Source organism: Mollisia scopiformis (assembly GCF_001500285.1).
Source record: "Mollisia scopiformis unplaced genomic scaffold LY89scaffold_10, whole genome shotgun sequence".
NCBI classification, from domain to species: Eukaryota; Fungi; Ascomycota; class Leotiomycetes; order Helotiales; family Mollisiaceae; genus Mollisia; species Mollisia scopiformis.
In genome coordinates this window covers 879,495-896,868 of record NW_017263590.1, presented here as the reverse complement: position 1 = coordinate 896,868, position 17,374 = coordinate 879,495, and the positions used below count along the sequence as shown (strand labels likewise).

Below are 17,374 nucleotides of genomic sequence, written 5' to 3'. Positions count from 1 at the left end.
GAAAAACAGAGGAGACTAGAATCAAAGATATCCATTCTGATATCCTACTGAAGCTATGCTAAGTGCACACAATCCAATATGTCAGGAATTGGTGCCTTCGAAACTGATATATCCACCACAAGAAAGATGCTTCCCACTCTTGTCCTGCCCTCCTTCATGGGCTTTCTTGCATCTTCTAAAAGAATGGAGTTGTGGTGTGTCTTGTGAAAGAAATGTCTAAACCTTTTCTCCATAACCCTAAACATTAAATTCGCCGACTGGCGTATACAAAGGATTGTCAGGCGTCAAGGACCAGCCAAGATCTACCGAACTCATCGCTTGACATCTGCTACCAACCCGTAGCTACTTGATCTCTGATACCGAGGCGCCTCATTCCTCTCGTAGCTTCCGTGGCCCACTGCTCCCATCACTTTCTCATCGTCTGGATATGCAGGGACTTGCCAATGATCTTCTGGACTCCTCGTTGGATAGACAGAGCTGACCGGTTCACCAAATTCTGGGAAAGTTCCACTGTCGTTGCGATGTGCGGTTTGAGGAGAGATAGGGTTTCGATTGTCGCCTGTGTATCCAGCAGCTCCACCTTCTGCGCGAGTCTTGTCTCTTGCGCAGAGTGCCCACAGAACTCGTACCAATCCCATCAGGACGACCACGAACCACAATCCGACCAAAGATCCAGCAATTATCGCCTCTTGTCTGATGGCCTCTTCTAGCTTAGTGGTGACTTTGATGATAGCATTAGTGATCCCGTCGGTAGTGCTGTTGCCAGGAGAGCTCAAGAAGGAGTCGGCTGTCGAAGCATTAGGCGCGATACTTGCTGCTGCGCCAAGAGAAAATACATCATCACGAAACTCGGGGAATGTGACATGAGCATTATCTTGGACCCATGTGATCACCTTCTCAAAAGAGGCAATCTTCAGGCCGACTAAGCACTCGTAAAGACCGGTAACAGGCTGATATAGAATTGTGCCGCCAAAAGTATCGTTCAAAGCTATCGTCATTTCATCGGAGAAGGCATTGAGAGTATCGTTCAACGCTGAAGTGGTCGTATTAACCCAGCCAAATACATCGTCGTTCACTTTGGTGTTTGTGCTGTTGATGACTGCGTTGGCACCGATGGCCCAAGCCGTAGAGGCATTGTTAAGGGCGCTCACTACGACGTCCGCAAAATCTCCAACTTCTTGCACAAGTACTGGAACTTCTTTCTCGATGGCCTTGAGGACCAGAAATTGAAAGAAACAAGTGAGCAAGCCAGCAACGCCGAGAGCTAGCACAAACAGAGCTGGAAGGGTGGTGGCGTAAGCGACAAACCAACGGGCAAGGATCTTGGCTTTCGAGCCTTCTGGGCCGGGCATCTTGCCAGCCAACCGAACACCGGCTGTTGAAGTATATGGTCGTTTGGCAAGATAAAGTACATCAAGGGGATCAAAAGCCATTTTCTGTATGAGTCTTGCTCTTTCAAGCATCGTTCGCCATGACCAAATATCTTGGAATGCCATAGGGATGCAGACCAAAATAGCGACAATGGTCAACACGATGATGAAGATCTTTCGGGCATCAAAAACAACCTTTGTGAGACCGCCAAAGAAGTTATCGATGGCTGGATTGTCGGAACAAAAGGTGAGAGCTTGTTTCTGGGGCACCGGGAATACAGACTTGTCGAAGGTATAAGCCGCCATGGAAGAATTGATGAGACTTTTGACCAATTCGAAAGGAGTCTGGATCACGTTATTTGTGAAGTTGTGGACCTGGGAGAAATCAGGAATGGAGGAATTGAGCTTCGTCAAGTCGGCATCAAATTTGGTTGGATCGACGGTGATATGTGTAAGGCTGTTGATCTGCGATGTGAGGTTGATTGAAGGAGGGTTTTTCGAACTTCCAAGGAGACCACCAATGTTGATGTCGGATAGGAAGGAGTTGAGGCCGTTCTGAAAGGTGGAAAGATCGGATGCCATATCCCCTGTGATGCTAGCAATGGACGAATTCATGAAGTTTGCAACATCCTCCATTACCGCAATTGCGGCGTGCAGACTGCCAGCGACGACCAAGGTGATGAGACACACGTATGTCGAAGTCAGCATGTTGATGTAGAAAAGGACGATTTCTTCCACTCCAGTCACAGTCAGCGATAGCATGTCCATGAGTCCATTGACAGCCTTTGTGACACCATCGGCGGCGAGGGCATTAACTCCATCGGAGAGATAATGAGGCATCGAAGCCATAGCACTGCCAACATTCTCGACGCTAGTGCATGCTGATAACGCTTCTGCTTTGGCGTTGGCCAGATCGTAGTTGATGGTTTGGGTGGCGAGCAGGAGTCGACATATGATCAAGATGATCAAGACTGTCCATCGATTTATCCATACTTGCGATAACCGGGATGGGAGGCCGAGATATGGTGTATACTGAGGTATCGTATGAGCTCGAACTTCTTCTGGTGAGTTCCAGTCACGCATCTCGAGATCGCCAGCGTTGAGAGTTGAGGGTACAGCAGGGAAGCTCTGCGGTGGCATCCTGGAGGACATGTCTGTGTGGGTAGCCAAGAGGCGCCTGATTCCAGTCAGGGCGGCGAACATTATGCAAGTATTTTACTCGATGATGTTGTTGTAGAAGATCGATTTGTTTGCCAAGAAAGAGGTTCGTTGTAGGGAAGGTATTAAGTTTGCAGGATGATTTTATGTGCAGAAGGATGACGATTAAGGTAGAATTATTCAGACAAATGAAACTCGTGTGAATCAATCACTAGTATTGTGTTCGTGAACGATTCGATACAAGAAGAAATTATTATTGTGTAGTCGAGGACAATAGTAAAAAAATACGCGAGAAAGTGAATTGAAAATCGAAGAGACGAGATGGAAGCGGAGGACGTACACTTAAGACCATGAAAGGGCCAATATTACGACCAAGAGACTCGAACGAATCAAAAAAACTCGAAACAAAGATATCTTTGTTTCGAATTCCAAAATAAGTCGTCAGGCGAGAATCCTCGACGACTCGATGCTGCAGCGACAAAGGTAGGCGCAGGCCCGAAATAGCCGCTTTGGATGGAGAGCTCACAGCCAACCGTTCTTTGATTGACGACCACGACTGAGATGCGACGTTTTGGCGGCTCTTCGAGACGTCCGACGGAAATTGGTAAGAATTCTCGTATCACTGCTTCGTAATGCTAGGTGATTGCTCCATAGGATGAACTTGCGATGCTTCTGAGATCGGAATGGTGATAGCTGGGAATTCGGAGCTGATCATATAAGACGATTATGCCAATACCAGAAGATCTCTTTGCAAGGGGAGACCAGGATGGAGCGTGCGAAAGTTTGAAGGTCCCCATCTTCTCTCAGAAGTCGCCTCCGGCGAGAGATTGTTGCTTCCTTTATTCGATCAAAGCATCAGCTCTTCCGTGGTCTGCCCACCCTCAAATTCAATGAGGAAGCACCGATGCACTCTGACGCAAATGCATCAAAAGAAGAGGTCACCACCGAAGGTGGCTGTGCCTGACGGCCTGCGCATGGCTGCATCTTGCCTGCATCAATGTCTGGTGGAGGCAGGTACACTAGGTACATTCATTTTCAAGATGTGAGAGTTGTGATGTTGCAGCAAGCTTTCTCCCCTGAAACAATGACAGCCACTCGCTTGAACTTCGGGCACTTCCGGGTCTACAGTACAACAAACCAGCTTTTGATCCCTGCAAAATCTGATCTTCACGAACACCTTCCACTCACAGTGATTTTTTGTTCATCGTGCGAGGCGGAGTCAATCACGAGTACTTGTACTTGAAGATGCAGATGCAGTTGTGACTCAGGTCAGGCCCGGAAAGTGTCGGGAATAGGTATTCAAAGTCGTGTTCCTTCAAGTTAGGTTTCAAGAGTTTGCCTCACTGACCTTTGATTCGCTAGGTGCCTTTGTCTAGAAGCGCCGCCGCAAGGTCACTTACCGCCCGACCAGCAGCCATTTTAGACTTGAAGCACCGCGGCTCCTGAATCGGTGGCCATCTTTAGCCGCATAACCAAGCACATAATTGGACATCTTGGCGTCAGCCGCGACCTATCACATGTCTTCTCGACCATATCACAACTTGGAAGTTAGAATCGCAGTTATAAGCTGTTCAAAGGCTCCTCAATTTTCCTCAATGAGAGTTTTGACATCAGTGACAGCAGCTCGAGCCATCTTCTTGAGGAAGTTCTTTTTGTCAGCCTCTCGATATTTGTCCCAGCTATCCAGCCCTTCTTTCGCTTGGATGCTCAAGGTCTCGTACCCTTGCTTGATAACACCAGCAACCTGTGCGCTGGTCAACTGCTTGCCTCTCCTTCCCGATGCTCCATCGGCGAGCAGCTGGTTGTAATGCGTGCTAACGCTGATCAAGGTCTCTATTGAACTTGTCGGCCTTTTTCCCAGGTCGTAGTTATCCCGGAACTTCACCAATGTCTCTCCTGTCTCTACCAATTTGTAGAAAAGATCATCGTAAGCCGCCGGACCCGGAAGAAATGCTTCACCTGCCGAGAGCGATAGCGCAATCAAGTTCACAAGATCGTCAAGTAAAATCTCGATGTGGCTGCTCTGTTTTAAATCCGCCGTATAGGTCGTAAGAAAGCGGACCAAGGACAGAAGAGATCTGAACAGCTCTGACCAGTGGTAATGGAGCCGTGTTCGAGACCGAGAAAGGTGAGAGATTATTCGTAAGATAGTGCCCACGCAAAGAATGTATAGATCCACATCAAGTCGCCGCCGTAGATTATGGTTGATTCCATCTATCATCGTATCCAATATTGTAGCTGCCAATATCCTGTCACCTCTGACTAGCGGTAGGTATGGTTGTCTTTGGCGGCATAGCCTAATGGAGAGCTTGCTCTCTTCGCTACATATGCGTTTGCAGAGAATCTGATCTTCAATGAAAAGCCGTAGGATCAGTAGGTTAAGATGCGAGTACAGCGTCGTCCTTAAGGATGAGTGTGCGTGCTGCAGTAGGTATGAGGTCAGAGACAGGAAACTACTCATAGGTGCCTCGACTCCTTTTTCTCCGGGCAGAGATACGAAGTTGAAACAAAATAGCTTGTTCGCGTGTGCGAAGTCATAAGTGGCCAGCAAAACAGCAGCTTCACTTCCTGGTCTGTGAATAGTCAGCTTGTATTCAAAAGAGGAGTCCTCAAACATACAGCTTCGCAAACATCTCTTTGGCTAAGTCGGGGTCAATGGCCGGAGTAGCACTTTTGGTACCAGCGGGAGCTATTGCTCCTAGCCCTATCATGGTCAATGTACTGCCAATTGACCAGCCTTCCGGTAAATCATCCTGTATTGTGACATATTTCCCACGTGAGATGGCGCAAGTTCGTCCCACAGATCTTATTATCTTCTGTATGGTACCCTCGTTGACGAAATCGTCCAACCGTAACCTATAGGGGTTTTGAAATTCGAATTTATTGTAGTTCGCTAAAAGGCCAAGAAGAGTGAAGGGTTCGAATGCGCGAGAAGTGGTATCGGAATCTTGTACAAACTAACATGGTGAGCTTGATCCATTTGGCGAGGGCAGAGTAACATACTTTCATAAGAGACGGAAAGAGATCGCGGTGTATGAAGAACGAAAGGAGACTCGTCTGGTATGCACCGGAGACTACGGACAAGGCAACCTGGATGGCTTTTTGGCGAATATCCACTATAGAAATATAAGTATGTCCGTAGCGCGAGGATTGTAGCAGAGAGCTTACAATTCCGACCTGTCCTGATTGTAATATCCAGCGCAGCAACAAAATCTGTGAAGACAGCATCGACTCGGTCTAGCCCAGCAATGACGTTGATAATGTCGGAGCTCGGGTTCGTGTATTTCTTTGGAAGGACTGATGCGAGGAAGGCGGTGATGGTCTATTCTGTCAGCCTCGTCCTGAATCAAGGGATAACTTCAGACTCACGTCGAGCGCATGCGCATCAGTTGGAGCACTTCCTGATTTTATGCATCCAACTGCCCTCGAAAACAATTGTCGTGTCTGGTCCTATGTCGCAGTTCAGAATCATTGTTTCCTTTGTTGTAACTCAGCCTCGTACCTGGAGATGCAGCAGATCGTCGGGGCTTAAGTCGTGGATGAGTTTCTGTAATGTGGACTTGTCTGGTTTCAAGAGAAAGAATTCCCTCCAATATCCTTCCGATTTCTCATGGTCTTCTTCATCCTACAATGTGTTACCATATATCTGCCAGACAACGGAGTCTGTCGTACCTTGAACAAGTCCTCATATAGCGAGACGACCTTTTGTTGGAAAACATCCGGACGAGCCTGCTGGGTCAAAGGCGAAGGCTCCATCCTTCATTGCATGACAAGAAGTCCTATGAAGAGCCAGCGTACACAAGAGCAAAGGAGGTTGCCAAAGCTGTTTCAATGTGTTTTGTTTTGTCGGGTTTCTTTAATAACCACCAATCTTTCATCTGCCTCGTCAGCGCCGACCCGACAAGCGTCCCAATATTTTAAGGAATCTCGAGCCGAGATATGATCTGCAGCTATACTAGAGCGTTAATGGCCTAGCGGCTTCCTCATATATTACATCACTTCACCGTTTATGGGGATGGGAGTTTGTGGAAGGTTGGAAGAAGCACTAGAAGCCACCTTTGAATGCTTCTTTAGTACTATATCTGAAATTTATGAGACCATTCTTGTCTTCACATCTTTCACTCCTGCCACTGAACCGTTTGTTCTCTGCCTCAGGCGCCCATCGTTCTGTTTAGAAATACACAGGCGGTGATTGGTTCATCGGTCAATCGTTGTTCCGTGATTTGTCTGCATGCGCTCATCAAAGTGGCGCCAGATTACCAACGAGGATAGTACTCAAGGCCTTGACTCCTCCCTTGAACATCTACAACGTTTCGGACTGCTTTAGATCTGATTACCTTAATCTGATCGACTGTGACCATCAAGATGTCTGTACAACGAGTACTGGGCCCACTGGCAATGCCATCAAACAACTTCTTCTTCCTCCGGCTATCCTCCTTGCCAGCAACATCTGCTGCTCGTCCCTCCCAACATGTCCTACGAAGCTTCTCTTCTGCTCAATCTCTGCAGATGTCCTCGAAGCGGAAGATGCAAACCAGCACTGCCTACCAACCATACTCCTTAGCTACACCACCACCTCCTCCAAGAAACGCGGGCATTCCCGACACTTCGATTGCCGGGGGCATTCCCCAGGTCAACGACATCAGACCACCGAAGCAGACTGGGCAACATGATATTGGCATGGAGCAACCCGCGGAGGAGAAGTCAAGCATTAGTCTCACAGAGCAAGAAGCTCAGAAGTCGCAACCAACTTCGCCACAACCTCGAGCCAAGACCAGACCAAAGTTACGAGCACGCAAGGCTGCCATGAGTCTCACACCGAGAGCAGTTGGCCAGCTGAAGGAAATGCTGAATCAACCATATCCGAAGCTCATCAAAGTTGGGGTCAAGAATCGTGGCTGCAGCGGATTGGCATACAGTCTGGAGTACGTTGAGAAGCCGGGAGCATTTGATGAGGAGATTGAGCAAGATGGTGTCAAGGTCCTTGTTGACAGCAAAGCACTTTTCAGCATCATTGGAAGTGAGATGGACTGGGTCGAGGATAAGCTGAACCAAAAATTTGTGTTCAACAATCCGAACATCAGTAAGCATAACTTACCCTATAAACACTAGCCTTATACTAACATTTATTTACAGCGGAACAATGCGGTTGTGGCGAATCCTTCAAGGTTTAAGGCCTACGAGTACCTCTCTTTCCACTAGACTTCAACGATCATGAGCATAGCATTGCATTGGGATGGCGTTTGGCTTTGGCTTGGATACCAGCATCAGCACTAGATGGCTTATCGATGCAAAATAGCATTCAAAATGAAGAAACGTCTGCCAGATATGCGCTAGACGGTACCGTACTTGTACATCTAAGACAACATCTTGCCTGCATTTCGCATGGCTTGTGCTCACATTCCCATTTCATTGAGACTTGATATCTCTTCTACCCTCATTTCAGAATATGCCAGGACTGTAATCCACTACTCTAATATTCTGAATGATATTCTCCAAACTCTTCACGAAAGCCAAATGCTCCGGATCTTCCTCTAAGTAATATCTTCGATCCTCTTCGCTCGCGAAATGGGAAACAAATGCATGCGTGAAAGCACCCTAACACATTCTAACATCAGCCACAAATTCCTTTGAACTCCGCTTCCCAGCAACGAGAGGAGGGTGTATAGAGAGGGGGCCGGAACTACTTGATGTCCTTCAGGAGAATTATCTCTTCCGCCCGTGCTATCTAGGATGTATGCTTGCTTAGTCGTAGGATGGACGCAATTCTGCTTCAATGCTAGCATACGTCTGCAGACCTAAACCTTCATATCAGCAAATTTTCTCGGTCTTATGCTTCCAATTCGAAATTTCGGATACAGCGTTTCAGGACCCCGCATTAACCCCGCCATAAGTCTAACGATCAACGTACATCATGGATAACTTCACTCTCAGTCGACGGCTTGAATTCAAAAAGGACTATGTGCACGATTGGCATCTTGGCGTATTTTGGCACAGTGACTTGGGGGACATGCTCGTTGTTGAGGTGTTCTTTTTGGAAGGGGCGTGTTTGCGAGGTACGCACGTCATATGATTATTAAGGTTTCGTGCAGGAAGAACTCGTTCCTGGAATGGAGTCTAAGATAAGGGTTGTGGCTTAATTTACCTCTTAATTCGAGGGTCAGGGTTTCGCTTTTCGCTTTGCTCTTTATGTTACTATTTGTACTCTCTTCTACGTCCATTTGTAGATATGCTTGGAAAGGACTCAGTATTGCAACAGTTTTTGAAATTGACTAAAGATAGCCAAATAAATCTCAAATTTTTCTTGCCAATTATCGTGAATTCAAGCTGCAATAAATGTTTTGTTGAAATTTGTATTTCTGAGTCACGCCGAGAGGCTTGCTTGGCTGTACAGCATTTATCGTTGCATCTACCGCGACTCACCTCGTCAAAAATCAATAAGCGCAACATTTGGGATCTCAATACTCCTACAAACGAGACACAATTTCGGCATTTAAAGACAATAGTGGAATTAAACCCACGCAGCATGGCAACTCCACGAACAGAGTAAGCTCTCCCACTCGCAATAAATATCTATCTAACAACCACCCAGCTTTTCCCCAATCAGGGCATGCCTCTTCGACATGGACGGCCTTCTCATAAACACAGAGGACATCTACACCCAGTGTCATAATATCCTCTTATCAACCTACTCCGCCGGCCCCATGGACTGGATCATAAAACCCCAACTCCAAGGCCGACCCGCCGCCGAAGCAATTCGTCGCCTCTTGGCCTATTTCAATCTAACACACATCGACGCTGTCGAATACACGTCCAAACTCCACGCGATCCAAGACATCGAGTTCAGGAAAGCCGAACCATTACCCGGTGCCTTGAAACTGTTGCAAGATTTGAACAACACGGGGAAAGTACATATTGCCCTCGCGACGAGTAGCTCGAAATGGCATTTTGGGATCAAGACGAGTCGTTTGGGGGATATGTTTACTTTGTTTCCGGAGAATAGACAGATTCTGGGAGATGATACTAGGATTGCGAAGGGGAGAGGAAAGCCGTCTCCAGATATCTATCTTTTGGCGCTTAAAGCCATCAATGAGACTCTCGAGGAAGGAGAAGAGAAGATTAAGCCAGAAGAGTGTTTGGTGTTTGAGGATGCTGTTCCTGGTGTGGTTGCCGGGAGAAGAGCTGGGATGAGGGTGGTTTGGGTGCCACATCAGGATTTGGCGAAGGTTATGCAGGGGAAGGAAGATCTGGTTTTGGCTGGACGGGGAGAGGAAGGGGAGGAAGAGATGAGTGGTGAGGTGGTGGGAGAGATAGGTGATGGGTGGGCGGAGCAGAGGATTAGTTTGGCAGATTTCCCATATGAGAAGTATGGAATAGCTGTCAAGTGAGAGCGCTGGTGGGCGCTAAATCCTTGATACAGGTCAAAGCATATGAGGAGAACAGAAATTTGTAAAGCATATGGGTTTTTTCACAGCACTGCTGAATAGACATTTCGATATCGCATTCTAGACGGGATCTTCCGCCTCAGGTTCAGCTTCAAATTACTTTTTGAGTTACCTAACTTTCTGGGGTGTGAAGAAAGGACATCTGAACCGCATTTTACATTGCAAGCTACCTCAACCTCTTGGCCATATATCTCGTCGAGACAACGCCACTAATTTGCATCCATTCGAAGATCTGTATTCGCAGCATGACTCGATATTCAATATGGGGATTTGAAGACACTCTATTACTCCTAGAATGCCGAAACACTTCCCAAGACAGGAATGTTAATTCGTCGCTATCGGCTGAAGGACGTTCCTCGGTCGAAGTGGCCTGGTATTGCTTGGTACAGCTATTCGTTTGTGGCTCATTCTTTCAAGACTACATTAGATGAGCCACAAAACCTTATAGAACGTGGTACATTAAACTTACGGCTTTAAAACGTTCCTGTAAAAACCCTCAAGCATGTAAAGCTCGAGATCGTCTTTCTGCTCTTGATCGTAGCAATCCCGAGGGACTTGAATTTGGAAAAAGCATTGCCGGAGAATCTTGGCAAATGCTCGAGTCAGTCTCTGCCCAGCGCGGTCGATGATCTTGTTAAGAGGCTCGAGCTTATCCTCGCCGAGTAGTTGGATCTTCAGAGGTTGGTTTTGGAAACCCGTCACCTTCTTCCTCAATGCTAGCTCAATTAATAAGATTCCGATGCTGTACGCCTCCGGCTCGGAACTGGTTTGCAGTGCTTTCAGGACCTGACATCTGCTTCCATCTATCTCTCGAAAGCCAAGCGAGTAACGGGGAGGCATTTCTCCGCCTTTTCGAATGATTAGACATTCGCTGCTGAACGCCGACATCCAAGGCGTGTTTAAGAGAAGGTAAGATGAGCAGGTAAGACGAAAGAGGAGCTCGAGACTTTCGCGGTACGGGAGAAGTTGCTCAGGGTATTGGGAACGGAGGCGTTCGGCCAGTCTTGAAACTTCACCTCCAGGCTGTGATGGAGAAGCTACGATAGAATAATATAGAAATTCTTGTTTGGAGTTGACCTGTAGCCAAACCTGGCGTTTCTGTTGGTAGCTGTCCCGAGCTTGCTCACAGGCATCTGTGAAAGTTGAGGCTGGTTCGATTGCTTCTGGTCTCCGAGGTCCAACTGCCTTGACAGAGAGTTCGAAAGATCCTTCTCGCTTGGATGGCTCAAGAATTAAGGTATAGTTAATAGCGTCAGTATCTTGTACTGAATAACTAGCACTCAAGACTTGTTCTTCAAGCTGTAGTCCAATACTTTCGGCGTCCTGAGTGGGAAAAGCTGATGCGTAGATGATGCTCGTAGCATTCTTTCGAAAACCAATTGCGTACTTGGAGTCATATCGTCTCTGGACTGCGTCTTGTCGAACCTGTATAGGCATAGTTGCTGAAAGGTTTTCATTTTTATAGCAGGCTTCAAAACTGCTATCGGACAAGGTTTCCAGTTGGCGGTACCCTTCTGCGAGGGATTTTATCTTTTCCAAGACGTCTGTATTCTTCGATATCAAGACGTCCCAAAGCTTTTGGCCAAAGGACGAGGATTTGTCGCAGAATTTCTCGTAACTTTTGTATTCCTGAAGTGCTTCGAGAGTTTGGTGGGATTGGCTGTTCAGAAATTCTCTCCCGAGCAGGATTTCTGGGGGCGGGCCGCTGCGTTTAAGTAACTTTCTATGAGAAGGGATAGACGAGGTTCCTTCCGATATTGTCGACGTATCGTTCTTTCCAGATGGCAGTGGTGGGGCAAGCAAGCCGACGAGTCCCAAACTCGTATCGACAATCGAAGCGATCTGTTGTCGGATTAACCTCCATCCATCTGGGCCAAAACACTTGATGCCTTCATCTTCCGAGTCTCCGATTTTCCATTCGATTTCCCAAAGTCCTAACAACTGATGAATGGTCTGGACATCCAGTATAAATCTTGCCATTATTTTTCCATGGTCTCGGAACTCTTTTACCCCATGCCAAGCAAAATTCAACACCCCAATGCTGGCCGAGATTGCTTTCAGAATTGTGACAACTTCAATCATATTGGAGCGTCGAAGTGGCACTTGAGTCCCAGACTATTCACAAAGCGAGATTAGCAGGTGCTTATGTGCAGCTGAGCAGAATAACCCACGATGAGGTTGTGTATCCCAGCTCCTATGCGGGCGTTAATGCCGGGCTCCAGCATTGGTCAACTAATTGCTTTTGAGGACAGTGCCATTTACTACGGCGTGTAATTGGTTTGCATACCCCGATTTGTCCAGGCTTGCATGAGCTGAGCGCCACTAGAACAAGGCCGCCCAATCCATTCGTCCCGCCTGTGTGTGCCGTGCCGTCTTGAGCCTCGAAAAACATGAGAGCTGAATGCGAGCCTCAGATGAACGACCTTCCCGATTTCGTGGGTGATACAAGGATTAGTCGAACATGTACTGGCATATATCACTCCCATAATTAAATGCATCATCAGACTCCCCAGACCAAGATCATTCGTAACAAGTTGACATTATGGCTGAATTCAAGATAGCGGCATTATCTACGACTGACGATATCGCTCTGTCGGATCTCAATGAACTCAATGATCTATGTCTCCGGGGTCTTCATCAACTGCATCGAGGTCTTCTCGAATACTCCAAGCAAAGGAAGGATGAACAAGGCCTTTGGAGCTCTATCATCCTGCTGTTAGATGACCAAATTGTTCGTTTTGAGCTTTGGAATGCCGAGATAGAAGTGGAAGGCGGAGAGGACGCGGAATTGGACGCCTTCCCATTGCCGATCGACACAAATGAGGGGGATGTCTATGGTACTTCATCCTTTCCGTAAAGCCTCGGGATTGCTGGCATTCTCCTCCTTAGAAAGCAGAAGAGAATGACACTAAGCTTACCTTCCGACTTCTTAGCCAACTCAGAAGTTTTAGAACTAGTCAAAAATGCTTTGCTGCAGATACATGGACTAGAAATTGATATATCTACCCATATCATTGAGTTAACAAGTAAACTAGAGGCGTTACAAACATCGGAAAGGTTATTTTTTCCCTTCTCGAATCACTCCCTTAGGATCCAGGACATTATTCGCTGACTGGCATAAGATTGACTATGCACTCCGAGGGAAAATCGGAGCTGGCAAGAATGATACTGGAGATCGATCATCTGATAGGTATTCTGTTTGACCTTACAAGACCACTTCAAGCGTTGCAAGCAGTTCGATATCAAAGAGGCGAATATTGGGAACGACGCAAAAAGATCTTAGCTATCAAAAGGGCATCAACAGAGCACCCGAGTTCTGAACGGGTCACTTCGGCGCTACAGTCAGCTTTACCTTCGCATAGGCGTGAAATTGATACCGAAAATGAATTATCACAACTACCTGAGACGCTTGAATCTGGAGATACAAGCATTCCCGAATTGTCTCCATCGTCAAATACTACAGCCTCTCAACCTCCTGTAATACGACCCACCCCCAGGCCTAGCATCCCTTTGGCACCTCGATTCAAACCTTCCACACATAGTGACGACAACACAGTTCTCGGATTTATGAATGTCTTGCAAAAGTGCACAGTGGCTAGCGTTTCCACACGTCCCTTCGTCTTGGTATCAAAGCTTACGGAATGGTTCAGGAGCACTGTACAACATGGAAACCGCAAAATCACGCAAGCAGAACGTCTCCTGGCTTCTACATACGCATATCAGGGCCAGCCAAGGGTTCGTGATATTGATGGTTGCTTCTTGATCTTTAGTATACTCCTAGAACTGGGTCACGGGGAGCTTGTCATTAAATTTCTGAGCCTCGACAAGGCAGACAAACATCTCCCAGTTGACCTATATTCATTACGAAGCATATGCCGACAAATGAGGCTTGCTGATGCAGAAAAAGTTGCAATGCATTTCCACCAGCTGCAATGGAAATATTGTCCAGCGAGACTTGACCTTCACATGGGCAGGGAATATTCTCAAATCAAGATAATGCCCTTTTCTCGAAAGGTCAGAATCGACAATGATGGGGGCATAGCAAGTTTGTGGGAAGTCGAGGTTCCTGAAGAATTTCTGGGGCACAGTCTGAGAGAGGCAGTAAAGAGTTCTCGCTACAATAGAACAGATGATGAACTTGGTCCTGTAAGTCATATCTTTTTTCCATGTGACTTGCTTTGATGCATGTCCTTACGAAATATAACCTAGCTGACTAGCTTTCAGCGGTATCATTTTGCTTTGAAAGTATTCGAAGAAGATGAAAGAGACCTTTTCAATGCCGAGAGGGACGCTTTTGTCGCCCTACGAGAACAAGGGGGCATGATAACTTGCCTAGGAGAGTACACCCACCGAGAAAGATCTGAGCAATCTAAGAGAAGGCCTGAGTCGTTGAAAAGTTCTTTGGACGATAAATCGGACGGAGTCCATCAAGAATTCAAGACCACTTATAATTTAATCTTGGAAACGGCAGAGCTAGATCTTTACGAGTTCTTCTTGAACAAAAACCCACCAGTCCTGCGGTCTGAAGTGGATGCCTTCTGGAAACGTTTATTTGATGTAGCTAGAGCTGTCCGAAGTATTCATAACCTTAGCCGACCATATCAACAGGGGTCAGTCATCTGCACTAAGTCAACATCATTGGTCTCTAACGGAAGTAGATTACACGGAAACATCATGCTAGACAATATCCTCCTCATCGACGGGAAGTTCAAGTTGGCGGATCTTGGATTTACCAAATTTGCCAGACCTGGCACAGAACAGCTAGGAGTGTTTCGCGGGGGAGCTGAGTCATATGGTAAGACTGAAGTCCTTTTGATATCGAGATGATATAGCGATGCATTTATTGATGTTGGAGATGTAGGAGCCCCTGAATGCTATCGCCAGCGTAGTCTATCCAAATCCAAAATCTCGCGCAATATCGATATATGGTCACTTGGCTGTGTGTTTTCTGTTGCTGCTACATGGATAGTTCTGGGCTCGCAGGGCATCAGCCAATTTAGAGCTCTTCGGGCCCAAGAGATTGGAGGTCGGGTTAACCTCCAGCAACTGTTGGGAACGACTTCAAAGGACCAAGTGCGAATCGACATCGACGATTTCTTCCATGACGGCTCAAAGGTGCTTCCAGGTGTTCTGTCTTGGCACATATTTCTCAGAACTGCACTTCGCACATCCGATCAAGTCACTTCTCGAGTCCTTGATCTAGTTGACCGCAGGATGCTCGTAAATAGTATCCCCAGATTCGATGCAGACGGGATCTGCCTCGGGCTCGACGCTATTCAGAGACAAGTCTTGGCTGTACGCAGGAACCAAGAGATTCCTCAGGATATTCTATCAATTCTGCAAACAGAGGATGATAACCCTCCCGGCATATTGCGCTCCAGTTTGTCGACTATCTCAACGGCGACTTCATCTGCACCGGCTTCGATTGCCGATGAGCCATCTTCAGCTGCTCTACCAGAACGCCTGTCCAAGGAAAGTCTCCGCTCGTCCGCTTTAGAAGCTGTCGAACATCCCTCAAGGGTTCTACAGCGAACTTCTAGTCCTCTTCGTCCCAGAATTCCACCAACCATACCAGGGTTCGCCCAGCCGGACAGTATGCACCAAAATGTGTTCCAAGCAAGAGAAGAGCTCGAAAAACTTCAAAAGGGACAAATCCTTGGCAGGATGCGCAAGGACGAGACCCTTTCCCGTTACATTCACAATTTTGATATCGTAAGTCCTTGCCCTGGATATTTAGAAGTGAGCTGCGCTGAAACATTACAGATATTCCTGGTTGATAACAGCGAAACCATGATACCATATTGGTACGAGGCTACCTATCTGCTCGAAACTCTCCTCTTCAAACTCCGTGGTCTAGAAGGCAACGGAATCGATTTGCAATTTGGCTCGAGCCATCTAAAGATTGAGGGAAGTAAGCACTCGCGATTCTTTCAGGGTTTCAAAGACATCGTTGCAGCAATGGGAAGCTCGGTTGCTAAACCGAAAATTGGAAATGGCTCGAACTTGTTGTTCCGACTGCTCGCAATCGTAAATGCACATCTACGTCTTATACGGAGAGAGGGCGGTCAACCTCTCTTGCTTTATGTTTTAACCGATGGCATCTGGCAAGATGAATCACAGAGAGACGTAGTAGCAGGCAATTTAAGGGAAACACTGATCAGGTTGGGACATGATGGTCCATCGGTTGCAATCCAATTCATTCGGTTCGGAGACGATCCGGTGGCAATCGATAGGCTGAACAGGCTAGATGATGGGCGCTTCCGCTTTGTAGACGTTAACGTGTATGTGGCCCTAATTTTTCACCCTCGTCATGGTCCAAACTGATAGACAAATCTAGCTGTTCAATCGATGTTGAACCCGCACGCGGTAACGTATACAAAATGCTCCTTGGAACCATTACCAAAAAGTTCGACGTGGAAAGATATGAAGATTATGGTCTTCAGACCGGAGTGCCATTCCTCGACCAATCATTCAACTCGTATGCAATGGCATCAGGTTCTGGTGGACCTCCGCAAACACGCCCTGGATCATCTGGAACAAGTTCGAGTGTACCATCAACATTCGCAACTTCAATATTCAGCGAAACCAGTGGTTCCTCCATATTCCGTCCCGAGTCGCCGCCATCGGACTCGGACGAGCTCGCATCGCATCCTGGGCAGCGGATCAGTAGGGCGGTACCGGAAATAGGGTCAGGCGTACCCAAGCCGCCACACGAGTTGGAAAACCTTCACAGGAAAAGTCGTTCTACAAAAAAATAGCTTTTAGATCAGACTTCGATTTGCCTATTTTCGATCTCAGTGTTTCCACTTCTTGGGACTTTGGATGGGTCACTTCCCGAGACTCGATACCTTATGAAGAGCGAGGGCCTCTACTCCCACCAAATAAGAGAGCTAGAACGGAGTTCTAAGCTTCTCTCAACCTCCTTAGATAGTTTCCAGAGCCTATGATTGTTGAGGGTGCATGACTGGTGAAGATTTCTGTTTCTGAAAGGTCTGGAATGATAGGTAGCTCTCCTTGTCAGGGGCTTTACCGAGCGGGAAAGGGGTTAGCGAGATGAATAGCTGGTCTGAAGAGGGATCGTTATCCTGAACTTCTAGCATCTTTCTGCATACAAGACTCATATCCCAAGTCATAGACTTACTATCTGCTACTCAGTCAGGTTGAAATACGACCTTGAGAAACACCTAATTATCCTTCGAATCCTTAGACATTTTCCGGCAGGATTTGACAGCATTCCCCGTCACCGAATGACCGATATTTCGACACACATTAAATCTCACAAAGAACTACACAGCAAGAAGGACATCCCAAGAATACACAATATAATACCACCATCCATTTGACCCACTATTTAACCCTATGTCCAGGAAAAACTCACCCGCCTCATCCATTCATTCATTC

General features: G+C 47.0%; 7 protein-coding genes across 7 annotated transcripts; 3 read left to right on the top strand and 4 right to left on the bottom strand.

Moving 5' to 3' along the window:
- Positions 1-112: 112 nt before the first annotated feature.
- Positions 113-3,008, bottom strand: LY89DRAFT_684128 (putative plasma membrane fusion protein prm1). Its single transcript, XM_018214820.1, has 2 exons — positions 2,869-3,008; positions 113-2,739 (listed from the first exon to the last, which is right to left on the bottom strand). Exon 2 carries the CDS (start codon positions 2,571-2,573, stop codon positions 312-314), a length of 2,262 nt encoding a protein of 753 aa, XP_018072550.1. The 5' UTR covers positions 2,574-2,739; positions 2,869-3,008; the 3' UTR covers positions 113-311.
- Positions 3,009-3,940: 932 nt separating this feature from the next.
- LY89DRAFT_41393 (DUF1741-domain-containing protein) lies at positions 3,941-6,410 on the bottom strand. Its single transcript, XM_018207352.1, has 7 exons — positions 6,201-6,410; positions 6,031-6,153; positions 5,898-5,978; positions 5,697-5,850; positions 5,532-5,644; positions 5,148-5,485; positions 3,941-5,101 (listed from the first exon to the last, which is right to left on the bottom strand). Exons 1-7 carry the CDS (start codon positions 6,282-6,284, stop codon positions 4,111-4,113), a joined length of 1,884 nt encoding a protein of 627 aa, XP_018072549.1. The 5' UTR covers positions 6,285-6,410; the 3' UTR covers positions 3,941-4,110.
- Positions 6,411-7,055: 645 nt separating this feature from the next.
- LY89DRAFT_583310 (uncharacterized protein) lies at positions 7,056-7,702 on the top strand (the record flags this gene model as incomplete). The annotated part of the gene is made up of 2 exons (XM_018209208.1): positions 7,056-7,611; positions 7,665-7,702. 2 exons carry the CDS (start codon positions 7,056-7,058, stop codon positions 7,700-7,702), a joined length of 594 nt encoding a protein of 197 aa, XP_018072548.1.
- A 204-nt stretch (positions 7,703-7,906) lies between these two features.
- LY89DRAFT_41400 (uncharacterized protein) lies at positions 7,907-8,665 on the bottom strand. Its single transcript, XM_018207353.1, has 3 exons — positions 8,440-8,665; positions 8,216-8,326; positions 7,907-8,126 (listed from the first exon to the last, which is right to left on the bottom strand). The coding sequence occupies exons 1-3, from the start codon at positions 8,503-8,505 to the stop codon at positions 7,971-7,973; spliced, it is 333 nt and encodes a 110-aa protein (XP_018072547.1). The 5' UTR covers positions 8,506-8,665; the 3' UTR covers positions 7,907-7,970.
- A 389-nt stretch (positions 8,666-9,054) lies between these two features.
- LY89DRAFT_668373 (HAD-like protein) lies at positions 9,055-9,916 on the top strand (the record flags this gene model as incomplete). Its single annotated transcript, XM_018213040.1, has 2 exons — positions 9,055-9,074; positions 9,121-9,916. The coding sequence occupies 2 exons, from the start codon at positions 9,055-9,057 to the stop codon at positions 9,914-9,916; spliced, it is 816 nt and encodes a 271-aa protein (XP_018072546.1).
- A 101-nt stretch (positions 9,917-10,017) lies between these two features.
- Positions 10,018-12,137, bottom strand: LY89DRAFT_781275 (uncharacterized protein). The gene is made up of 2 exons (XM_018222469.1): positions 10,443-12,137; positions 10,018-10,391 (listed from the first exon to the last, which is right to left on the bottom strand). The coding sequence occupies exons 1-2, from the start codon at positions 12,053-12,055 to the stop codon at positions 10,298-10,300; spliced, it is 1,707 nt and encodes a 568-aa protein (XP_018072545.1). The 5' UTR covers positions 12,056-12,137; the 3' UTR covers positions 10,018-10,297.
- Positions 12,138-12,490: 353 nt separating this feature from the next.
- Positions 12,491-17,230, top strand: LY89DRAFT_41524 (uncharacterized protein). Its single transcript, XM_018207361.1, has 7 exons — positions 12,491-13,030; positions 13,096-14,119; positions 14,198-14,583; positions 14,632-14,768; positions 14,835-15,685; positions 15,737-16,254; positions 16,311-17,230. The coding sequence occupies exons 1-7, from the start codon at positions 12,876-12,878 to the stop codon at positions 16,729-16,731; spliced, it is 3,492 nt and encodes a 1,163-aa protein (XP_018072544.1). The 5' UTR covers positions 12,491-12,875; the 3' UTR covers positions 16,732-17,230.
- Positions 17,231-17,374: the final 144 nt, after the last annotated feature.